The following is a 25,022-nucleotide window of genomic DNA, read 5'->3' as shown; positions in this document are numbered from 1 at the left end:
GATTCTGAAAAACCACCTTAAACAAGAGTCTGATGGGTTTAGCTATTGTTTTATAGGGATGCCATCATGTGTTAAAGAGATAGTTCACCCAAAAATGAAAATTCTGTCATTAATTACTAGGGTTGGGAGAAAAAAATCGATTCACCTAACTATCGCGATTCTTTTTAAAACGATTTAAAGATCGATTGGTTTACCTCAGAATCGATTTTTATTTAATTATAATTTTTTTCCTAAGATGTGGTGGGGAGAAGTTAGCGCTTTGTAACCGGAGCTGTCGTTATATATAGATCAGTGGGAGCCGTCTGCTCTCTGTAGCTCTCGTGGTGCTTTGATGTCATACAACGATTGTTCTGCGTGCGCAGTGCCGCTGCATTAGATAACGTCATATACGTCTAAAGCCGGTGCGAAACCATGATCAAACCTCTTCCAGAGTTCTTTCTGCACCTTCACGTTTTGAATCCCAACTGCCAGGAAAACATGACTAAACATGACTAAACATGACTAAAACGGTATGCAAAATTACATAGCACTTTATTTTATTTCAGAAAGTGTTTTTTCTGCTCATTTTGTTGAACATTTGACTATTATATTCAAGTGCAAGTTCAGGGTTTTAGTACTTTTTAAAGTTTCATGGTTCAAGGTACTTTAAAGATACACTGTGTATATGTATGCTTCTGAAATAAAAGTTTAGAAAGATGTGATGCATTTTTTTTTTTTTGTTAATATGACTCATCATACTGTATACAGTCTCTTTTAAGGGTATAATCAACTATTTTCCATTGTCTACTCTTTAATAAGCCAACAAAAATCACAATAAATTATAATATGGAATCGCAATAGTGAATGCTAAGATGTGTGTTTTTTATTTTTTAATTGTGACAGTCTGTATATTAAGTGTCAAGTCAAGTCACTATTATTTGTATGCAAACACAATGCAAATTGTGTCAAAGCAGCTTTGCATCGGCTTGATATAAAGCTGGGTGGCTTTATATCAGCTTTACAGTATTTAGACGGGGAAATAGTTTGTCGAAATAGTGTCATTTTCCTCTGGCCAGACAAAATCAGCAGTTTAAATCTAGGCTAAAGCAAAATCAGATTGTGCACAGGACTCATCTGGTTCCTGTGGTCTTGTCCCGGTGGCCGTCTTGGAGACAGGGTCTTCACTGAGGATCGGTCTCTAGGTGCTGATCCACCATCTGATCTGGATACAGTCTGGATCTGTGTGGCTACGGTGACCTCGGAATAAGAAAGAAACAGACTAATATTACAGACTATATGTCATTCTTCTAACAATGTAACAAGTACATCAGGTGTTTAGGTTCCGGTTGACCTAATTAATGCAGCCTAACAATCATTCTATTCTAATCTGAGAGCTTTCTGACCCTGCATAGACAGAAACGTAGGACATTGTTAAAATAGAGAAGAATGCAGAGTATCTGTGCAGGGTAAGAAGGCTCTCAGATTTCATCAAAAATATCTTAATTTGTGTTCCAAAGATGAACGAAGGTCTTATGGTTTTGGAAGGACATGAGGGTGAGTAATTAATGACAGACTTTTCATTTTTGGGTGAACTATCCCTTGTTACTTAAAACTCATTCTTTTCATGGAATACAAAATGAGTTTTTTAGCAGAATGTACAGGCTTCTCTTTTCAAAATAATGAAAGTAGATGTACTTTTGAACAAAAGCTCCTAAGGAAGGACTGATGGATATTTAGTTGGCTGTCTCTTGAATTTATGGTGGATTATCACATGAAGTGGTTTTGGAAGCTTGTTTGGGAGCGTTAGTACTCAAACACTCTCTGTTTAGTCATTGGCTGACTATGCAGCTAGACAGCTGTCTTTGGTTTCGAACAGCATTTTGTTAAAACGCTTGAACAAGATTTGAGTGCACTTCTGTAATACTTCCACTTCTAAATAACTGCTTGTACTTCATTACAGTGCCGTGCACAGCAGTATGAACCTCGCAAATATGACTTGTACTCATGTGTGTGAAATAGTCCATGTTTCTGAATCACAAGTGACATCTGGCTCTTACTTCAATGTGTAGGATCCTCATTACTAAGTGTGGGAAATAGTGATGTTTCTATCAGATGCAGTCCTCCTCAGGGTTGGTGCAGTCTCCACCGCAGTTTGCAGTCTTGTTTTACCCACAGCGGAGGGCTCGGTGCTAGATTCGCTGTGTAAAGAACATTCTTCTTGCCCACCTCCAGAGCTGGGTACCATATGGTAGCCATCATGTGCGCTGAGGCAGACTGTTCTGCTGATGAGATTAGCCTGTGTTCAGCAGGCTTGCATAATTTAACAACCTCTATAAATCTGTGTTTAGAAACCAATCTCCCTATAAAGCATTTCTGCCTCTCCCACAGCTTCTAAATGAAGCACGTCTTTAGCTCAGAAGTAGACTTTTAGAAACCATCTTGTCATGCTTTTGTATGCTGTGACTGCTCTGCAAGATTACATGCACTACAGCGTTGGGAAATATGATAAAATGCTGTTCTTAAACCTCACAAAGACATTATACTTCTGTGCACACAGATTTTTTTTTTTTTTTTTTTATCATGACAACATGTTACAATTACAACTAGACGTTGAACGTGAGCGACTGAAAGGGAATGTGAATTTTGTCCAACGCTGTAAGTAGAGTTTTGTGTAAAAAGTCTCTGACAATGCAGTTGTCTATTGTAGCATTACAGTGAGTCTTAGGTCTGTTATAGTGACTCTCCTGGAGTCTGTTTATCCTTGGTGTGATTGGGGCTTCATATAAAGGAAGGCTCTCGAGACTGACCGGTTAAAAGTGTGTGACATTTTCTTTTGTTAACTGGAAACAAGAGTGGAAATACGCAGACGAAAGCTGCTCTCCCCCTCACTGCCGCCTCCATAATTGGTGCAGAGTTCAGCCACTTACAGATGATGATATGTGTCACAGTTTTCAAGTGCATTTCGGGCAAAATATGTTGCTGCTTGCCGGTTATGGCCATAACTGCAGTGCTCTGCCCCCATGCTGAAACAATCACAGCTTCCTTTATTGAATGCAACAAAATCAATATGTTTTTCAGTTAGGCTTTGCGTGTATATCTGGCATTTCCAACTGTGGGAAAATGTACTGTATTTGTGCCGAATGACTAGGCGAAAGAGATGTTATGCTTTGATACTCCCTGTCAAATTGTTGACTTGGAGGTTTGTTTAGCAGAGAGGTCTTTGGAGATTGATGTTTTGATTTGGGCAAAAGCTGCTTCACTTCATTAATGAGTGGCCCGCAGCGTTTCTCCACATCTCTCTCACACACTCTCTCAAATGTGTTTGATGCCAGAGGAGCTGTTATTTATCCTAAGAGCTTGAATTGTGCTTGGACTCATTTATAATCAGAGAACATTTCAACAAGAGGAGGCGTAAAAGGCTGAAAGATTCCTTGCTCGCAGTGACAATGCAAGCATTAGATTAGCGTCATCGAATCTTTATTTATCGCCACACAGCCGAGGCAGGTGGAATTTGTTTCTGAGATTTTTTTTTTTTTGCACGAAGCAGCTTTATAATAAATGTACAAAGCTATCCGTTCATATTTACATCATCTCAGTGGCCCTGTAAAAGTAATCCAAACAACTTCAGTGGTTTATGTCTTCTGAAGTAATTTGATCAGGGCACAACAATGAGGTCATGACAATAAGTCACGTGACCTGGGTGGAAATGTGATTTCACATGGTGAAGAATTGAAAAATGTGAACCTGGACCACAAAACCAGTCAAAAGAGTACATTTTTTGAAATTGAGATTTATACATCATCTGAAAGCTATAAATAAGAATATGAATATGAATAAATAAGCTTTCCATTGATGTATGGTTTGTTAGGATCAGACAATATTTGGCTGAGATACAACTATTTGAAAATCTGGAATCTGAGGAAGTTTTGATATATTTACGGTAAGAAATTTACTAAATATCTTCATGGAACATGACCTTTACTTAATGCCCTAATGATTTTTGGCATAAAATAAAAATGGATAATTTTGACCCATACAATGCATTTTTGGCTATTGCTACAAATATACCCCAGCGACTTAAGACTGATTTTGTGCTCCAGGGTCACATATGTAGAAAGTATTTGTGAACAATCCATTAATACAGACATAAAAACCATTCCAATTTACAGCAGACCTGAGTGAAGCTGGAAAGCTTGAAATGGCAGGTTGAGAAGATGAGTAAATGTTGTAAAGACCCATGTGGCCGGTGTTTGCACTCTTGTTCCATCTCTGATAGTCTTCTGCATCACACACAGTCGTCCTGAATATGCATATTGTTTGGTCCCCGGTGGTGTGGTGCTCAATTTGCTCTTGGAGTCTTTCCAGCTTTGTGAAAGTCCTCCTGCCGCCCAGATGGCCTTTCGCTATATTACAAAGGTTAGCCATCACTTTATCAACTAATTAGAATAACGAAACGAGAACTGCGTGATGATATAAATAATAAATGCTCACTTGTCGTCTGATAGCCATGGAATCCCCTTGTTGGACAAAGAGGTCAAAAATGTAACTGGAGTGTTAATCCAATGAAAGCTCTTGGTATTCGAATGAATAGCTGCTTAGCGTTTGAATCTGCATTGAATCAAGGACTAATATGGTATTAATCATCGCTTAAAAATGTGTATGTGTGGAGTCTTTTAAATGATTGAATTAGTAGTAAAATTGTGCATTTATAAAAACTCCTCCACAGTTTCAGAGCATTTATTGCGTTGAGAACGGGAAAGAATCGAGACGCTGGCTGTGAATAATCTGCCACACTGAAATGATTCCTGTCAAGACTAATTTTGTTTGTATCTGATCATTCAGTGGAGTTTAAAGGAATCGTTCATCATTACTCACCCTCATTTAGAAACAGACCCTTATGACAAAAAGATTACATGATTATGGATCAGATTTATTTAATGCCAGACGATGATGGCATTTGCTCATTCTATTCAAGCATCTTAAGGAGTTGTTCATGTTCTTGTCTTGTCGCTGTCTGCCAGCTGGGGTTTTAAAGGCACTATTTCCTGTAAAGTTGCTTTGAAATAATGTATGCACTACTGTTTAAAAGTTTGGGGTTGATACATTTTTTATTTTATTTTGAAACATATTTTATGATCAATAATTTATTTGATTAAAAATGCAGCAGAACTGTAGTGTTGTGGAATATTATTTATATGTAAAATAACTGTATTCTGTTATTTTAAAAATGCAATTTATTGCTGCGATGCAAAGCTGAATTTTCAGTGTCACATGATCCTTCAGAAATCCATTTCTTTGTATTTCTTATTATTATCAGTGTTAAACACAGTTGTGCTGCTTGACAATTTTGTGGAAACTACTGTGTGGTGCATTTTTTTCTTTGAGTGCTTTAAAATGACATTAAAAAAACAGATACTGTCACTTATGATCATAATGCATCCTTGTTCAATACAAGTATTCATTTCATGAGAATAAAAAAAATAAAATCGTACTGACCCCAAACTTTTGAATGATAGTATACACTGTGAAAAGTGCGGTACAATTTATACTTGATATAACTGAGCAAAAGGATTCATTTTTATGTTTAACCATGCAATAAAACATACAGTGACCAGACTGACAAGCTCCAAAAAAACCACAATAAATGTAATCAATATTACTCAAGCTATATTTCAACTCTTTAAAAGCCGTAGTACCTTTGTGCAAGGAACAGAAAGAAATGAAGTTATTCTGGACTGAAAATCTTGCCATCTGCCTTTACATGTCTCTCACACTTCTACAAAAATCACAGAAGTCACTTTAGGGCGAGTAAATATTGGTGCGTTTGTTAAAATGTTGTCCCATTCCACTGAAGATTTTTCAGATCTTTTATTGGCAGTGGATACAATATATGTGATATATGACATATATGACATATGTGACCCTGGAGCACAAAACCAGTCATAAGGGTACATTTTTCAAAATTGAGATTTATAGTTCTTCTGAAAGCTGAATAAATGATATTTCCATTGATGTATGGTTTGTTATGATTGGACAATATTTGTCTGAGATACAACTATTAGAAAATCTGGAATCTGAGGGTGCAAAAACATCTAAATATTGAGAAAATCTCCTTTAAAGTTGTTCAAATGAAGTTCTTAGCAATGCATATTACTAATCAAAAATGAAGTTTTAATATATTTATAATATCTTCATGGAACATGATCTTTACTTAATATCCTAATGATTTTTGGCATAAAAGAAAAATCAATAATTTTAACCCATTCAATGTATTTTTGGCTATTGCTACAAATATACCCCAGCGACTTAAGACTGCTTTTGTGCTCCAGGGTCACATATAGTCTCGTGTCCTAAAACATTGTTTTAGAGCTTCAGTGTGAGCACACTAGGTCCACCCTTTTGCCCGCCGGTACTTCCTGAAATCTCATCCTTTTATTTTGTCTCCCATTTTTGTCTAGTATCAGCGTTTCAATATCACAACATCATCTTAAGTGTATTAGAAGGCATCACGGTTGTAGCATTTATCTCCCTGTGTTTCAGTGTACCCCGATTGTTTTGTCTGATTCCAGGGGCCAGGAGACAGTAATGGTCCAATCTGTTTGAAGTTTGAGTCAGGCTGTGACACTTAAAGAGATTTATAGAGTCAAGAGTTGCCTGCCAGGCTTCTGCCGTCTCTGCTGCTCGTGTGAACACTGCTCTCACGTTAGGGCTGTGTGTGTGGGGGGGGGGGGGCATATATTATATACACTCTGGATGCCCTCAGTGTTTGCTTTGTGCTCTTTTAGCACTGCTTTGACCCGCTGTGCATGACAATTATATCTCTCTTTTTTAGTATCTTGTTGTTCAAAACATGCTGTGTGAATAATTCGATATCAGGACTTTACAATATACAACATCTTGCAGTATTATATAAAAAAAAAAATTTATATATATATATATATATATATATATATATATATATATATATATATATATATATAGTCTATATATTGTGTAAAATATTCAGAAATAAATTTTATTGAAACTGGTTTTTATTACTGAATGTCAAAATATATGTATATTAATATGAAAATTGTGGCAGTTTATTAAATATTTAAATGTATATTTTCATGTTTACAGTGGCCTGAAACAACATTTGGACTTTTAAAAATCAATGAATGTTTTTGCATACAAAATACAAAATATCAAACAAAGAATGATCTACAAACATGTTACTTTTCTCAAAAGTATCTTCACATTTTGACCCATTTTTTTAATGATTTTTTTTTTTTTTTGGAACTATGAAACTATGAAAGTGTCCCAATATATCTGTCTTAATTTTAAACAGTACATTAAGTTTTTTTCATTTCATTTCTGAAATGCCATTTGGTTTGATATTTTTTGTAATAAAATGCATGCACAATTTCACATCAAGTAGAAGATAATAGAAGTTCTGGAGGATTTAAAGCATTTTTAAAGCTGTGGTCAGCTCTAGTGTAAAACACTTTGTTTTCTAGACTTTTGAATATTTATGCAATTTAGAGAGTTAATTACATGTTCACTCTGGCATTCATTACTGTCTTCATCTTCATCCTTCATATAAACAGAATTACACACGCACACAAGGCCAGAGAATCTGCATCGAATTTATATAAACTATACTTTTCTATAATTTGTCGAGGGAGTTACGTGGCTAGTTCAGACAGCAACAGGCTATTGCACAGGAGAAGTTAAAGCTCAAAACTAACATATATATCATTTCTCTTCTCTCTCCTTTGCCTGTCATGCACTGCTAATACGGACATCTTCAAAGGCTCAGGTCAGTGCCTCATTCTGTGTTTCTCCCTGTGCATCAGTTAACCCCGCTGCTCCGCTGGCCTCCGTGGCCCCGGCCCTCCTCTGAAGAAGAGGAGAGCTAGTGTATTTTGATCACGGCCCGATTGAGATTTGAATTAGTATGAAGTACATTTTCATGTCGTCTCTGGCCCTTCGACTGACATTTGAGAAGGATCAGGGGACTTCATTATCCGGCCCAGAGTACCTACATCCTCCAAGAGGTTACAGGAGCTGACCTGTGAGCTACATAGCTGGTTTATTTTTCTTAAATGATTACCTCCACTTGAGAGCTAGGCAGTGAAGGAGAATAGAATCCTATATTTGTGCTATTTAAAGAACAGACGGGAACTATTCCTTAACATGTGATAACCGAGCGCTGGCTTTGCATTGTAAAAGTCAATGAATATTTATTGGAGCCTCATAGAAAAACTGTCAGATGTGCCGTAAAACTTACTTTCCCCATTAAGGGCTTTTAAATAAAATTGTTTGCTGCTGTTGATGAGTGTTGCTGAATTAATGATTGTTTCTTAACATGGCAATTTCATTACTTGATATCGTCATGTTTGTAGAGCTTGATATTTGTCTATGTTAATTAAATTACCCTTTTTTTTTAATGCTTCAGTAGATTTATTGCCAATTTCATTCATCATCTTTTCACTCACTTCTCACATCTTGAGCATCGTCTTAACACTTGTTTGATTATTGTAATTGGAAATTCAATGACACTCATTAAAGGAGAGGAGAAGAGACGAGGCGAGACGGGAGGAGACAAGAGGAGAGCGCTGATGGGGCTTTTAGCAGCTGCAGGGCCAGATGGGATATTTTGAGAGTGTGTGTTAGGGTCTGTATATCCCCTTGGGGAGGAAGCTATAAACATACAGTCTTATTTGTTCTCTGTGTTTTCAAAAGCCACTTTCTTACTAGGTTTGAGTGCCAAGTATTTCATAGCTGCGGTTTTTGGCTTCTAGACTCATTTGTGAATGAAATCATGTCTGGTGAAGTTAAGAAGCAGGAAGAATACCCCACATGTGCCACACCAAAAAGCCTCTCCTCAGTCATCAGCCACCAAACAATAGAGCATAATCAGAGCAGACACACATCTGACGCAAACCAAAATAATGCTGGGAGAGACTGAGGACAACAATACATGATGTTCACAACAATTCCCAGTAAAACTTTAGTATAGGGACCAATTCTCATTTTCATTCATTATCTAGTTGCTTATTAGCATGCCTTTAATTAACTTATTGGCTGTTTATTAGTATTTATAAAGCAAATATTCTGCATGACCATATTTTACATCGTAATACTTAACAACTAACTATTAATAAGCAGCAAATTAGTAGTTTATGAAGGCAAAAGTCATAGTTAATGGTTTGTTAATAGTGAGAAATGGACCTTAAAAGTGTGACCCAGTTTTCTGTAATGTGACTAATAAAACAGAAACAGAATATGCAACGAGTATCATGTTTGCAGGGCTGTATTTTGTTAATCAGATATTGACCCAATCATGAAAGGGGTTATTTCATACCACAAAAGGCCAAAAACTTCAGGTTTATCATGGATCGCGGCCTCTTTGAGGAGTCGTTTTGAGCATGAAGGATACAAGTCAAGCTATTTGGCCACTGGATTAATGCAGCCAGTTGGCACTTTTTAGCAGCAGCTTGCATTTTTGTCTAATTGTGTGCAATATTAATCAATCAAAATCCATAATTGTGAGCCCAATTGATTCATTCCTCCAGCTGTATTGCATGGATTTTCATTGTAAAATCAGTAGAGACCATCCGTACAAAGCAGTGGGACTTGTATAACAATGAGGTTATATAAATAAAGAAAGAAAAGTTCTGATTTGAGGCTGTCGTGTTTATCATTTTTCAAATTCCCAAGTGATATATCTCTCCAAAACATTGATTTGTGACCTGTCTTTCCAAACTGTTGGCTTACAAATTAATTTTCAAAAAAAAATATAGGCTATCTAGTGTGTTATATGTTAGTATTTAACTACTATATATAATAATGTATGTTAGTCTAGTCCTCATAATGCCTGATTTCAACAGGAGATTGAAGCATTATGGTATTGGATAAGCACATTTAATGTTTTGAATGAATGCAATTGCTGACAATAAATTAAGAATTTTAAAAAATTGCAACAACAATATTACAAAAATCACAACTGATATTCAGTAATTAAACAACAGAGTTACAGGGAACTGCTCTTATTGTCAGTAAGAATAATTATATAAATACCTGTACATAACAATCATTTCTGAAATCCTGGTGGGACTGATTAGCAAGTATTTTATTTCCAGCCTAAGTGATGTTGACTGAAATGGACAGTTGTCTCAGAAGCAGATAAAGTTGTTACAAGAGAACCAATAAACAGACTGTACTTCTATCCCTCACAGCCTTAGTTTTGTTTGCATCAGATTAAAGATGGTGTCTACTCTGACTAACATCTACAGAGAATCTCTTCATTTGAAAAGAGATTACAAAAGTTCTTAAATGCATTCCTTTTGTAGACTTTTTGAATACAATTAAGCTTTTCTGGTTCACGTCAACCACCTTGATGCTTGAGAAAAGTCATGCAAACTTCTATATCACTTCATATTTAAATGGATTTTGCTGTAATCAGTGCATTATTGTCTCTGTGTGTCTGTAGGTGTACGAGGCAGTGCCCTGTCGCAGTGAGTGTGGTCAGTACGAGTGGGTAACAGACCCCTGGTCAGTCTGCACCATCAACACAGTGGACGAGCTGCCAGCTTGTGGTGAGGGAGTCCAAAGCCGCAAGATTCGGTAAGCAAGGGCACGTTCTCACAGAGTAACTCCATCACAGATGCTTCTCTTAGGGGTCACGACCCACTCCAGACTGCCTCCCTTGTCCTCCACATCCTCATTCTGCTGTTCTTTGGCTGTGACAGGTGCGTGAGGCGTGGCGGTGAGGATCTGGTTAGCAGTGTGAATGAGACCCTCTGTGACCAGGATGAAATCCCTCCCCAAGCTCAGAACTGCGTCCTGCAGTGCCCTAATGACTGCGTGATGTCCCAGTGGAGTCAATGGAGCACCTGTTCAATAGTAAGACGTCCTTTTTGTCTGCTGCTATATCCTCAAGGCAACATTCTGAGCTGACTCTGATGCGAGGACCAGCATACAGTGTCCCCAAAAAGTCTTCATGTAGTTTTAGACACTTTAGTCAAGTGTGTGATAAGACCAATAATATTTGCATTACCGTTCAAAAGTTTGGGGTTGGTTTTTGATTTACAAATGTATTTGAAAAAAGTCTTGTCTGCTCACCAAGACTACATTTATCAAAAATCAAGTCAAATCAGTAATATTGTATAATATTGTTACAACTTAAAATAACTCTTTTCTATTTTAATATATTTTAAAATGTATTTTTTTTTCTGTGATGGCAAAGCTGAATTTTCAGCATCATTTCTCCAGTCTTCAGTGTCACTTGATCCTTCAGAAATCATTCTAATATGTGTCCCTGCAGCACAAAAGCAGTCTTAAGTCGCTGGGTATATCTGTAGCAATAGCCAACAATACATTGTATGGATCAAAATTATACATTTCTCTTTTATGCCAAAAATCATTAGGATATTAAGATCATATTCCATGAAGATATTTAGTGAATTTCCTACCGTAAATATATCAAAACTTCATTTTTGATTAGTAATATGCATTGCTAAGAACTTCATTTGAACAACTTTAAAAGAGATTTTCTCAATATTTAGATTTTTTTGCTCCCTCAGATTCCAGATTTACTAATAGTTGTATCTCAGACAAATACCAAATACTTTCAGCTTTCAGATGATGTATAAATCTCAATTTTGAAAAATTGACCATTATGACTGGTTTTGTGCTCCAGGGTCACATATGTCGATTAACTGCTTAAGAAACATTTCTGATTATTATCAATATTGACAACAGTTGTGCTGTTCAATATTTTTGTGAAAAGAGTGATATGTTTTTTGATGAATGGAACAGCATTTGTTTGAAATAGAAATCTTCTGTAATAATGTCACTTTTGATCACTTTAATAACATCCTTCTGAATAAAGATATAAATGTCTTTAAAAAAGAACATATTGACCCCAAACATTTTCAAAGGTAGTGCAAGTTAAATATTGATTTGTCTGATTAAACTAGTAAAACACTAAAATCGTTTAAAAGCTAAAGCAATTAAAAGCTGCACATGCATTTAAAGAACTTATAGAACAGTAATACTTGCTTATGAATAAGTATAAATGACTCTTTAATTTATTTTGAGCATAGGTAGCATAGAAAGTGTGGCCATTACTTTTAATAGTATAATTAGCCAATTATTAGAGTTTTAAAGATATTAATAAAATATCATGAAATGATCAAAATCGTAACAATATACTCTGTGCATCTTTTATCCCAAAGTGTTTATTTATGCATGTTTAGCTCATTTAAGTTGATATTAACTTTGACATGTTCCACTAACATCTGACGCTCAATCATACTGCTCCAGGCTGTCTTCAGTTGTTTTGTAGGTGAAAATTATGCACTGGTGTTTATGAGCTCGTAAAAAAACCAAATATGCCTCTAGAGAAAATATTCAGTCTGTGAACTAAGAACAGAAATGTTTTACAGTATATTTTTGCACGATTCTTTCTCAGCTCGGGCCATGACTTAAGACAGTGTCGAGATGTTTTGCATCTATTTGAATATTTCACATTAATGCTGCCTTGCAAGTCAAATCTTCATACAGTTCTCCAGAGTTCCTGCGGGGAAGTTTCAAACGGTGAATACGGAGACAACTGAAATCAGTATGCAGATGAACCTCCAGTAGTAATGAAGCATTTGTTATTCTAATTAATGTTGTGCATAAAAAGTTACCCTAGATACAATTTGCCATCGGGCCGCTGACTCATTGAAGTGCAAACAGCTCTTCAATTCGCACTCAACAAATCAGAACCAAACTGGATGAGTTATCCTGGCCCAACCTGCACAAGACTGCCAAGCCATTTCAGCATAATTTGGTCTCTACGCTAATCACATTAGATCATAATTCTATCTTGTACGCTCTCGCGTCCAAGCCATGTTTGTTCTCTTCGCTGTGTCAAAGCGCTCAGCCAGCACTGCGAACATGTCAAACACCAGGGTTCGGTGATTGAGCTTGTTTAATTAGTTTCGGTTTTACATAATTATGAAATGTTCCCAAAAAACCTGGGTGCACAGATATGTGGCACTAGCCGAATAGAGCTCCTGCTGATGATCAGCCTCTCCAATAGTGAGATACATGCACATGGCCAGCTAGCCGTTTAAAGGGTCTCATTAGCGTCTGACAGTGATGGAGATGCAGATTAGTTGCTGCCTGCAGCCTAACAGCTTCTAACAGTGCACTTAGCATCGCAAGACCATGTGGCTTCCTGACTGCTGGGGTTTTTTCTTTTCTTTTTACAATGGCACAGCACAGATTTGCCCATATATATGCACTTTCTTTAAAAAATAAATAAATAGTGGCTATACTTTGATGTGTTTGGCGTCAAAGCCTTCTTGACATTTTAACTGTATTTATTTGTAGCCATGTAATGAAAGCGCAGTGAGGATGAGGACGAGGCACGTGCTGCGCCCCCCAGTGGCCGACAGAGTGTGTCCAGACAGCAACCAGACAGAGCCCTGCAGCCTCAACAGCACCTGCTTCAATTATCACTACAATGTCTCCAGTGGGTCTCTCTCATTCTGCATGACACAATACTAAATATAACACGAGCGTCTAATGACTGTTGCATGACTCATTCACTTCAACAGCGCATTTAAAGCATTGCATTCTAAAGCTCGAAGGCCCCCGTTGTCCAACACAATATTTGGATATTTTCAGTACTTCTGCTTTATCTATTATGAATCAGATTTTTTTATATTATACTAACAGCAAATTGATTGTGGATTGACATATGAATTTAATTGTTATATTAAAAACAATACTTTATAGGTTATTGAGAAGGGAAATATATATAAAGAATTTTAATTTGTGCTGTCAGTCAATTAAAACTTTTTAACTAATTAATCACACTTTTTTTCTCAAATTAATTGCGATTAATCTCACCTAAAATTAAAGTTTGTAAATATACTTTTATATTGCAATAATTTCACATGAAATATTCACATGAATGTACAAACAACATAAAGACAGTATGTATATATATTTTTTAATATTTGTTTAGTGGCATCTTTTTTATGACTGAATGCGATTATCACTGATACCAATGCTGATGTCTCTATGAAACTGACCATTAATTATAGCCGTTCAACAATACAGTATAAATGAGAGCTATCAATTTTACATTTATTAGACTTTAAAAAATAACGTTAAATGTTAAATGTTATAGGTTTAAATAGCATTTCATGCTGTATCTGTAGGGCAAATATAATTTGTTCCCAAATGAACTGCATATTTGAATATTATGTAGACTAATTGTTTAAATCAAATTTATGCTTTAAAATTAGATTAATCATAGCAGGTTTCATTCATTAGTCTGTTCATTTAAACTAACTTAGGTATAGTAATAGTAAATCTGTTAATGTCACTGACTAAACCTACTGCCTCTCACTCAATAAAAGAATCACATTTCTGTGTTTTTTGAAAGATTTGATTTTGTTGGTTTAATTATTAAAGTTACCTTCTTTGCTAGAATGACTCTCACTAGGCTTGTGAATTAGCAGATCTTGAACAGGGGACTTTCTAAAATGCTTAAAGTGGCTTAATGTACCAACACAAAAGCATAATATGTGCAGATACGCAGCTCAAAATATGAACGCAACACGTTTATTTACGTTAAGCATTTTCCTCTCATAAGAACGCGCTTAATGCACCGAGACAGTGATGATAAAAGACCACATTCTGTATACACCTTTCTAATAAATCACATGTGCAGAAAAACAGATGAGCCTAAAATATAAACATTACATATCACTGTCTTAATCCATAAGCGCTTTCTACTTTACAAAACGCTTTATTATTGATCTTTATTTACATCTATGGTTTAAACATGTCGCGTTAATATTCTGGCACACCTGCATGTCTTTTAGCATCACAGACTTACTACATTAAACCAGCATTTTAAAATGCTATAAAACTGTTCACAAGCTCCTAGGGATTAGATTTTGCTTGTCATTTATTGACATAAATATAAAAATACAGCGAGTTTGTGAGCCACAATCTCTGATTCTCCTCGGTGGCCATGGAAAAATTCATAATGACAACAATTATACTTTCTCATAAAAGTTTCCAACAAAGAAATAGATTGACTTCTGTCAGCTTGTTGAACACACTTTATTTGGATAATTTAATATGACGGCTGAAACAGCAGCGGGTAACACTGTTTTCACGGTAATCAGATCAACAAAGTAAATGAAATTCTACAAAACCTGAGAGAAAAAAAAATCTAATTATCATGCACTGCGTAAATTAGCTTCTCTTCTCTGCAAACGATGCAATGAAGAATTAATAATTGTTTAACTTAAAGGAACAATGAGAAGTAACCATGGAAACGGGCAGAGTATCCTGCTAATATGGCATAACTCCTCATTCTCTATTAACTATGACTTTTCCCTCAATAAACTCCTAATTTGCTGCTTATTAATAGTTAATAAGGTAGTTGTGAAGTTTAGGTATTGGGTAGGATTAGGAATGTAGAATAAGGCATTAATATGTGTTTAATTACTACTAATAAATGGCTAATATTCTAGTAATACGCATGCTAATAAGCAACTAGTTAAGAGACCCTAAAATAAAGTATTACCGAAATGGTTATAAAAACTGAAACAGAAGTGAAACAAGTAGTAGAAAAGAGGAGAAATCTAAAGTGATACTTCTATCCTTTGCCCGGTGGAGTCACACGGTACAGTCGGTGGTCTTTACAGTCTTCGGTCATCACACGAGGAGGCCTTCACACGACGGCTGCCGAAGTAAACTAAGCTTTTATACACGCATCTAACAAAATACTATACTTTCCTTGTTTTTCCACAACAAATGGCCAAGCAATTGCACAGACTCTGACAAGATACACGAGACAGAACGAGACCAAACGCCATATCAGCACGTCTCCACACAATAACCAAAACAAACTAACTAACTACTGTCCACTGCACTAATAATGGGAACATGCTAATCTAGTGCATATCTTCAGACTCTCTTTAATTTCACTCTCATTGCAGGTTCTTGGATATATGATAGATATGATATGATGTTCAGAGTTTGCGATTCAAGCAAGATAAAGGCTCACACTCTTCACGTTAACTGAGAATGTGAACTTCTGATCTGCTGTAAATCCACTGCTTTAGATGCAGTTACCCCATGCCATCCATATTGAGCTCAGTAGGACATCGCCACATGTGCAGTATCGTCCAGTAGAGCAGATAGATACTAATTCTCCAGATAGAGCCTAATGAAGGAAACGGGCAGGGAGATATGAATGAGATAAAAGCTTTAGTGCACAGAGAGCATGACATCACTGATCATATCAATACTGATACTGCTCCTCGAAGCCATTCGACTGACTTAAAGCCAGATTAGCATCTTAAAAGCCTAACTTCTGCCCTCAGATCACAATGCATCTCTTTATTCTACTTTATTAGCTTAATCACAATTTGCATATTTCTGTGAAAACTACACTCCCTAACTACACTAAAAATATTTTGCAAATTTCCTACCGTAAATATATCAAAACTTCATTTTTGATTAGTAATATGCATTGCTAAGAACTTCATTTGGCTTTCAGATGATGTATAAATCTCAATTTCGAAACATTTACCCTTATGACTGGTTTTGTGGTCCAGGGTCACATATTGGAAAATCTTATAATTTCATAGCATTGCATCTTAATAGCATCAGCCAACATTAGGCGTTGTGGACAATATTAGCTCATTAAGCATGCATGCATACTTTAAAATCTAATGAAGGCATGCAATCTAGGCTTGTATGAATGCACTCCTGATGTTGCATTTAATTGAAAGGCTATTTAAAAGGAATTGAAATGCTGTGTGTACAAGGACACAGAATCTGATATTTAAATGTCACTATGGTCTGACATTTCCCGTGTGTGTGTGTGTGTGTGTGTGTGTGTGTGCTTTTGTATCCTTTGGTTACGGGTCAGGCTGGAGCACATGTCAGCTGAGCGAACATGCCATCTGCGGCCAGGGCATGAGGACACGACTCTTAGATTGCATCCGAAGCGATGGCAAAGTGGTGGATTTGAGCGTGTGCGAGGAGGTAACCTTCATATCCTGCCGCCCCCTCAGTACAAGTGTTCTCTGAGGGGGAATTAAGCACTGTGGGATTGTATTATGTCCTTCAACTGCATGCACTGCAAAGCAGCCATGACTGTCCATTAACTCCCTACAGTATTGCTCCATATCCAGAAAATTATTCTTTCATGGGAGCCTTTTACAGTAATAGCCCCTCATTGGCTCACAGCTGGTTCATCAGACAGAGATTGTGTGTGGTGAGGGGATGTGGGGTTAATGGCTGTCCCGCTGTTTTAGCTGGGTCTGCCTCAACTGTGGAGACTGGCGATGAACTGTGTGGTGGACTGTCCCTTTAACTGCATCCTTTCTGACTGGGCGCCCTGGACCGAGTGTTCACACACCTGTGGCAGTAAAGGTGAGTCACAGCATGTAATTAATTATACAGTACATATAATGAGCAGGGGTTTTAAAAGCTTTTGATGTCAGGAGTCCCAAAATATGGTGAACCCCTTTTGATGGAGCGCCCTTTTAAAATATTAAGGCTGCTAGATATTACAATGTGTTTCTTAAAAATAAAACAATAAGACAAAAAGTTTACTGCGTGAGAAAATGAGATATGTTATTGAATTTTTATTGGCATTGTGCTAAAACAAAAATCATTTTTGAATAATAATAAAAAAAAAAAGTTTATGGAAATATTTACTTTGCATTGTCTTCTTTTCAGCCACTGTTAAATATTGTTAAGTGTGTAAACGGGATTCAGTTAAATTTTACAAATGTTTACTACTATTTAAAATGTTCTTACTTTATTTATTTAATAAATAAATATACTTTTATACATCTAGGAATTGATAAATTGAATTGATGAAACAATTAAGTAATGGTCAATCGATATATTGCCAAGGCCGATATTTGGCATTTTTCAAATATCGGCATCGGCCGATAAGTTTTTCTGTTTGGCCGATGCATTCGACGCGGGACTTTTATTTTGATGGGGCTTTTAATTTGAATGTATACAAAAAAGTATTATAACGATTGCTTTTATATTATTAGTAATAGAAAGGCAAACATTATAATATTTTCTTTTGCCGTCAACACTTAGCAAATACACATTTACATAATTGAAACAAATCTTTGAATATCTAATGAACATTTAATTTCACAAACCTTGCAAACTTAGTCAAATCCAGCTGTGAGATCTAATAAAGTGTGCATTTGTATCCTGCATGATCACGTGTTCTCTGCGTGATGGTTGGTGTGAACTGAATGCTGACAGGAGGAGAGTTCAGCTTCACTGGAGACGGCGCGATCGACAAACTTTAAACTCGTGATTTAAAATGATGCTGCACTTTATGCTTTTGCCCACTGTCGTATTCATGTCATTTTCACTGTGTGCTGTATGTAAAATGAGTGTTACCTTGGCTTTATTCAAATAAATATGATTCCCAATGCACACAAACTTCCCAGAATACTGAGTGCCCCGTTGGTTACAGTGTTTACTTCCTTTTTAATTATACTTTTATTAAATATGTATTTATTTGTGAAAAATACTTTGTCATCTAAAGTATAATATGTTTATTTTATATTGGCCATCGGCCACCCTGCTTTCCAAGATATCGGCATCTGTCAAAAAAACTATATCGGTCAACCACTACAATTAATTTATATATTTAAATGCTTACGTTGTGAACATAAGAACCTCCTCTCAAAAACGTTTTTTTTTTCAAAAAACAGCTTTTCATAAACATTGTTTCCCTTCCCTGACAGCAACCCTGACTCAAAACATACAGACTTCAATTCTCAAAACTGCATATGTACAGTAAATTTGAAGAAATCGGGAGGTGGGAAGCCCAACATAGCAATCATTTCAGTTTTAAGGAGCAATCAGCAGTATTTAGAAGGATCAAGGAGAAACATGCTTGCAAATTACAGTTCACAATAATATTTAATGTTCCTGTGCAGCTGACACATTTTCATTTGCATGCAACCTAACCCACAAACCTGTGCACTCGGGATCCATGGAGATAAACACTCGGCTTGCTCTAGGCTCACACTATCAGGTGGTGCGCATTTACTTTGCAATCATTAACATGCCATGTCGGAATCCCCTTTTAATTATGGATGTTATGTCATGAATCATATTTAAGGATCGGCTTACAGGTTAATGACTCTGGGTTATGAAACCCTTGGTTTCCTGAACACGCCAAACGATTTATCAGTCAAAGGGAAATATTTATTTTACCCATTAGTGTTCTCAAAATTGCAATTGTTAATTTAGAGTTTGTTGGCCTGTTTGCCTGATGGAGCGGTGTTATTGCTTCATGCAATAAAAAATGTGCTAATTACTAGTCTTAAGAGCAGCCCGGGTCCCTATGGTTCAAATGACCCAGCTCCTTAGGAGTTCAGCTTGTTTTTCTGTTAATTAGACACGTTCAACAGAAACTTCATTAATTTTCATTCAGCCATCAGCTTCCTATCTCAGCCAGGCAGTTTACTTTTTAAATCCAAAGGGAGTTCTTCAGGCAATGCAAACAGGTTCTCATCATGTTTTCGGTCAGATGCACGGGCGTAGAAATAAATGCAAGCTGTGCTGGCTGGTAAAAGAGAATTTTTTGTCTGTGTCAAAGCAGTGTTGTCTCTTGCGCACCTCGCCTGAGACTGAGAGTTTGGGGTTCATTATGTGTTGTATATATACACAGAGTTTTAATGCATTTGAGAGTGGAGCTCACTCTGTGCTTTTCCCTTTTTTCTTTCTTCATTCTAGCCCTCATTTCTCTCTATTCCTCCCCAACCCTCCTCCATCTCCCTACAGGATCAAGTAGAGATATTTCCTCTGTCAAATCAAGTCATTTTAAGGGCTTCCTCATCTGGCCGGAGTGCTTCTGTTTTAATGAATGACGTGCTTGAAGCGGCCAGCTGTAGAGGCGGCTCTTGAAAGCAGCACACAACATCAATTTGATGAGCAGTTATGTTGTGCTGTGAATATAATTTCAGGGGGGTTTTTTCTTCTTCTTGTTAAATGTTTAATGCTCGACTGGAAGGAGGGCTCTTTACAGTCAAACTCACTGAAATGCAATTCAGTTCAGATGCACGGTCACTCTGTCAGTTCAGATGTGCATTGATAAAGGGTCTATATTTTCCCCTTTTTTTCCAGAAATTTGGTGCAAAGAGTGATGACCCCAAAATTGAATTCTTACAAAAAGCTTAGTCTAAGCTTCAATACTGTCAGTTTGCATGTTTGGGACAAGCTGTTCTAGTTAACACTAATGAGTTGTTAGTCAGGCCTAGAGCTTATACAGTGCCCTCCAAAAGTATTGGAACATTTTATGTTTGTTAATTTAATATTTACACAGTTTGACTGGGAATGACACACAATACAAAATTCAATTTGTTTAGATTAGTTTTAAACATGCTTAAACTGGCCTGGACCAGCTTGAAATCCATGTTGGTTTAAGATGGGCCGTCTCAGATGTCTGTTTCTGTCTATTCTTGAATTGTACAGTTGATAAATATTGCAACTATACAACGTGTGAATAATACATTAATCTACAGCATTGTCCCAAGCTGCTGGAGTATGCACTAATGCAGGCTTGATGTATTTTTATCCCTTCCTCTGCTGTTTGCCATATTTTCATACATTGCATTCACAGATGTCTCTTCACGTGTGTCTCTGTTGCAGGTGTTATGACTCGCTCTCGCAGTGTTCTTCAGCAAGCTCATGAGGAGGGACGCCCCTGCGCCTCTCAGCTCTCCCAGACCAAACCCTGTCCCATCAGCCCCTGCTACACGTGGCTTCTGAGCGATTGGTCTCCCTGCACAGTGGAGGTAGGTCCTGGGCAAAAATAATTGGTTCTGCATGTATTCTAGTTACTGGTTATTGCATATCACCTAACCTTAGGGCATTCAATCCATGTTTCGTATGACCAAGTGGTGTTGAGACCAGCCATCCGGCATGTCTAGCTGGTGCTGGCACAACACTTGAGTACTTTAATTGAATTTTGTTGAAATTGCACGCTCCGAGTTTGTGTGTGAGAGAGGGACTTTGTGTCATTGAGATGTGAGGTAACTGCTGATCAAAATCATGCTGCGATTCACAGTCTTATCATTAGAGGAGAACAGTGGCAGAGTTCAGATTTCCATCTCCTCTGTTCTGCTCTTCTCTCCTCTCTCTTTTGTATCTGAGAAAGATTTTAATTGTATGTCTCGGGGTTTTGTGCACGTCCCTGGAGTCGTTCTTGCCCAGATCAAAAGCTGTCCTCCTCACAATATGAACAAAAGAAACATTGCACACTTTTAACATGCATTTATGCGCTTTCTTTGGTGCTTGGTGTGATGGACACTTTCATATTCATCAACAATATCACATTTCTGTGATATGTGTAACATCTGTAGAAACACAGTTTCTCTTTTTAGTAGTTTGTGCTATTACATACATTTCTAGAAGCATCCACATATCTGAAAAGATGTGATTTGCATAGTTAACATTTAGAAGGCAAATTATGTTTAAACGGAAAACAAAATGTGTAACACATGAAATAACAACAGGACGAAATGTGATAGTGAGGTTAAGTGTTCCATAAACTTCATGGAAGTGTGAAGAAAAAGTGTTGTAAGTGAAAACAACACTGCAAAAAGTGCTTTTCTTAATCAGTATTTTTGTTGTTTTTTCTATATTTATTTACAGAATGCAGTTCTATACTAATAGTGTCACCTAGCAAGCATGTTTTCATACAACCTTTGCAAATGCCCCTTACACTCACCATGCCCTTACAATGATTTGTGTTCTTAAAATGTCTTACCACTTTATCTGGGGTGCCTGGGAGGCTCAACGTTTACTTTTTTGGGGGGAGATAAACCTATGAAGGGCATACAGTAGTCAATGAACAGTAAACTGGGTTAAAATAATGTATTTTGACATAGACGTTTTTATCTTTACACAGAATTTGTTTATGATAGTAAGTAAACATATTTCTAAAGGTGCTGTTGACATGAAATGTTCACCAGATGTCGGTAACAACCCAAGTAATCCATACATACAAAGAAAACTAAACAAATAAGTTCAGAAATTAAGTGATGTGTAATAAAAAAACTATTGAACACACTTACTGAAATTGATTTAATATTTCGTACAGAATAGAACAGCTTTTTAATTGTCATTGCAAGCAGAGCAAACAACAAAATTCTTAAAGCAACTCTGTGATGTAAAAACACAAAACACAAAAACAAAAGCCTTTGTTGGTAATGCCAGCTTCAAGACGCCTCCTGTAGGAGAAACTAGTGGCATGCATTGCTCAGGAGTGATTCTGGTCCATTCTTCCACACAAATCTTGAAGGTTCTGTGGCCTCTTCTATGAACTCTGATCTTTAGTTCTTATTTTCTGTTGGATTCAAGTCAGGTGATTGTCTGGCCATTCTAGCAGCTTTACTTTCTTTCCCTGAAACCAGTCGAGAGTTTCCTTGGCTGTGTTTGGGATCATTGTCTCTCTGAAATGTCCACCCTCATTTCATCTTCATCATCCTGGTAGATGGCAGCAGATTTTTATCAAGAATGTCTCGGTACATTTTTCCATTCATCCATTCCTTGAATTTTGCCAGTGCCGCACCATGATGTTTTGGGGTGATGTGCAGTGCCACTTGACCTCCAAACATGGTGTGCATTATGGCATCCAAAGAGTAAAAATGTTTTGTCTCATCTGACCAGACTATATTCTGCCAGTATTTCACAGACTTGTCTAAATGTTGTGCAGCAAACTTTAAACAAGCTTCAACTTGCTTGTTATTCAGCAACAGAGCCTTGCGTGGTGAGCGTGCATACAGGCCACGGCGGTTGAGTGCATTACTTATAGTTTTCTTTGAAACAATTGTACATGCTAATTCCAGGTCTTTCTGAAGCTCTCCCAAAGTGATCCTTGGCTCTTGGATAACTCTTCTGATCATTCTTTTTACTCCTCGGTCAGAAATCTTGCGAGGAGCACCCGGTCGTGGCCAGTTTATGGTGAAATGATGTTCTTTCCACTTCCAGATTATGGCCCCAGCAGTGCTCACTGGAACATTCAGAAGCATAGAAATCCTTCTGTAACCAATGCCATCACTATGTTTTGCAACAATAATGTTGCGAAGGTCTTGAGAAAGCTCTTTGCTTTTACCCATCATGAAATGTTCCTTGTGTGACATGTTGGTCATGAGACACCTTTTTATAGGCCATCAGTTGGGACTGAACCAACTAATATTAATTTCCACTGACGAGGGGCAGGATTGCTTTCTAATTACTGATAGATTTCAGCTGGTGTCTTAGATTTCCATGCCTTTTGCACCTCCTTTTCTTCATGTGTTCAGTACTTTTTCCCTGCGTCATTCCATTTTATTACACATAACTTGATTTCTGAACCTATTTGTTTTGTTTTCTTTGTATGTATGGATTACTTCGGTTGTTACTGACATCTGGGGAAACTTTCATGTCAACAGCACCTTTAGAAATACATTTACTGAGAGAAATGGTGACATGTTCAATGCATGTAAGGAATAATTGAGGACGAGCCGTTGAATTATTAGGAAAATAATGCACACCCGAGGTGGTGATGCAGCCACGACGGAGAAATGTCATGTTCTTTTAAGTTGCTAAACTAATAGTTTTCCCCCTTATTTTAGGTATAAATCTAACAAAAGTTTGTTAGACTTATAAATAAATAAAAGAAACTTTAACTTTTTTTAAATTATTAATGCAATAATTATTAATGCAGTATTGCATTTTTAGGATGTTTAGATATTTTTACTAGCAAGTAAGACAAAAATACTGATAACATTTTTTGCTGTGTAGAAACCTCAGCTGTGTGATCAGATCGCACAATTCATGAGAGATGCCATGTTTCACTCCCAGCTGTCAGTCTTTCAGAGAGAGGTGTCAGTGTAATAAGTGCTCTGTCTCACTGCTCAAGGCTCGTCTAGATTAATGAGTCGGCCGTGTGGTTTCGTGCAGGGGGCAGAATGTGGAGAGGGCAAGAGGGAGAGGAACCTGACGTGTGTGGTCCACTGGTCAGACTGGCCGGACAGCCCCTACCCTTCGAAAACAGCAGAGGATGAGAAGTGTGGAGACCGCGTGAGAAAGGAGAGCGAGCAGGAACTGCAGCAGCCGTGTTTCGTTCCCTGTCCAGGTACAACAACAACTCTGTTACCTGTTGTGTTTACATTTTTGTGCTCTTGATTCATTTAACACGTTTTATTGTTTCATAACCAGTGGAGGATGTTGATCAAGGAGTGGAACTGTCCTAGGAATTCATATCTGTCATGTTCAGTGAAATGAAATGAAAGTTTGTCGACAAGCAATGTCCCACTTTTTTTAACCTGTGAATACATTTCACCTTCAGGCTATCATTGACTTGTGTTAGCCTTACTTCTGTGTCTCTTTTTATTTCGTAAGTGTGCTGCATGCGCTCAGGGATGAACATATGCTGGGAGGAGAGGGGAAGAAAGATGTTAGAGTCAGAAAGGTAGAGACAAAACGGAGTGAGTCGAGTTAGAGCGGGTGGCATATGGTGTGCGGTGCTGTATTATATGTTTCGGCAGCTCCAGTGAGGGATGAAAATAGACTGGCCTCATGAAGATGATGGATAATGAGATGCCTGGGCACACAGATTGTCTCTAATAGCCATCCTGGCTGCAGGATCAGAAGGACATCATGCTGAAGAGCTAGTGCTAGAGCTAAATATATCTGAAGACTTAGTCATGCATTCAGTTTTATGACAGAGGGTCAGATCAATCTCGTTGGCCTGCACAAGTAAAATAAAAAAATAATAAAAAAAGGGGGGTTTATGCATGTTTTTATTGTGCATACTTTATATTTCTTCTCATTATTTTTAGATTATTATAAAAACCTGCACTATAGACGTTTCTGTTGCTATAAAGACAAGTGGCAGATAAATATAAGACCAAATCTGCTTTTTGTGTTTGTAATGTACATCCAGCCAAGAATCTTGTACTTGCTACATGCTTCAAAATACATACCCGTATTCATATTGT

At 37.1% G+C, this 25,022-nt stretch overlaps 1 protein-coding gene across 1 annotated transcript in view; it reads left to right on the top strand.

Moving 5' to 3' along the window:
- LOC306876681 (thrombospondin type-1 domain-containing protein 7B-like) overlaps positions 1-25,022 on the top strand; it is a gene marked incomplete at both ends in the record, with an annotated part of 147,110 nt that overhangs the window by 108,675 nt on the left and 13,413 nt on the right. Inside the window, 7 exons of the mRNA XM_079428026.1 lie at positions 10,454-10,587; positions 10,713-10,866; positions 13,345-13,486; positions 16,916-17,031; positions 17,304-17,421; positions 20,686-20,831; positions 23,983-24,157. Of these exons, the coding sequence (XP_079284152.1) occupies positions 10,454-10,587; positions 10,713-10,866; positions 13,345-13,486; positions 16,916-17,031; positions 17,304-17,421; positions 20,686-20,831; positions 23,983-24,157 (985 nt within the window). The remainder of the gene's footprint in view (positions 1-10,453; positions 10,588-10,712; positions 10,867-13,344; positions 13,487-16,915; positions 17,032-17,303; positions 17,422-20,685; positions 20,832-23,982; positions 24,158-25,022) is intronic.

This window comes from Barbus barbus (genome assembly GCF_936440315.1).
Source record: "Barbus barbus genome assembly, chromosome: 11".
NCBI classification, from domain to species: Eukaryota; Metazoa; Chordata; class Actinopteri; order Cypriniformes; family Cyprinidae; genus Barbus; species Barbus barbus.
This window is presented reverse-complemented; position numbering and strand designations above follow the sequence as displayed.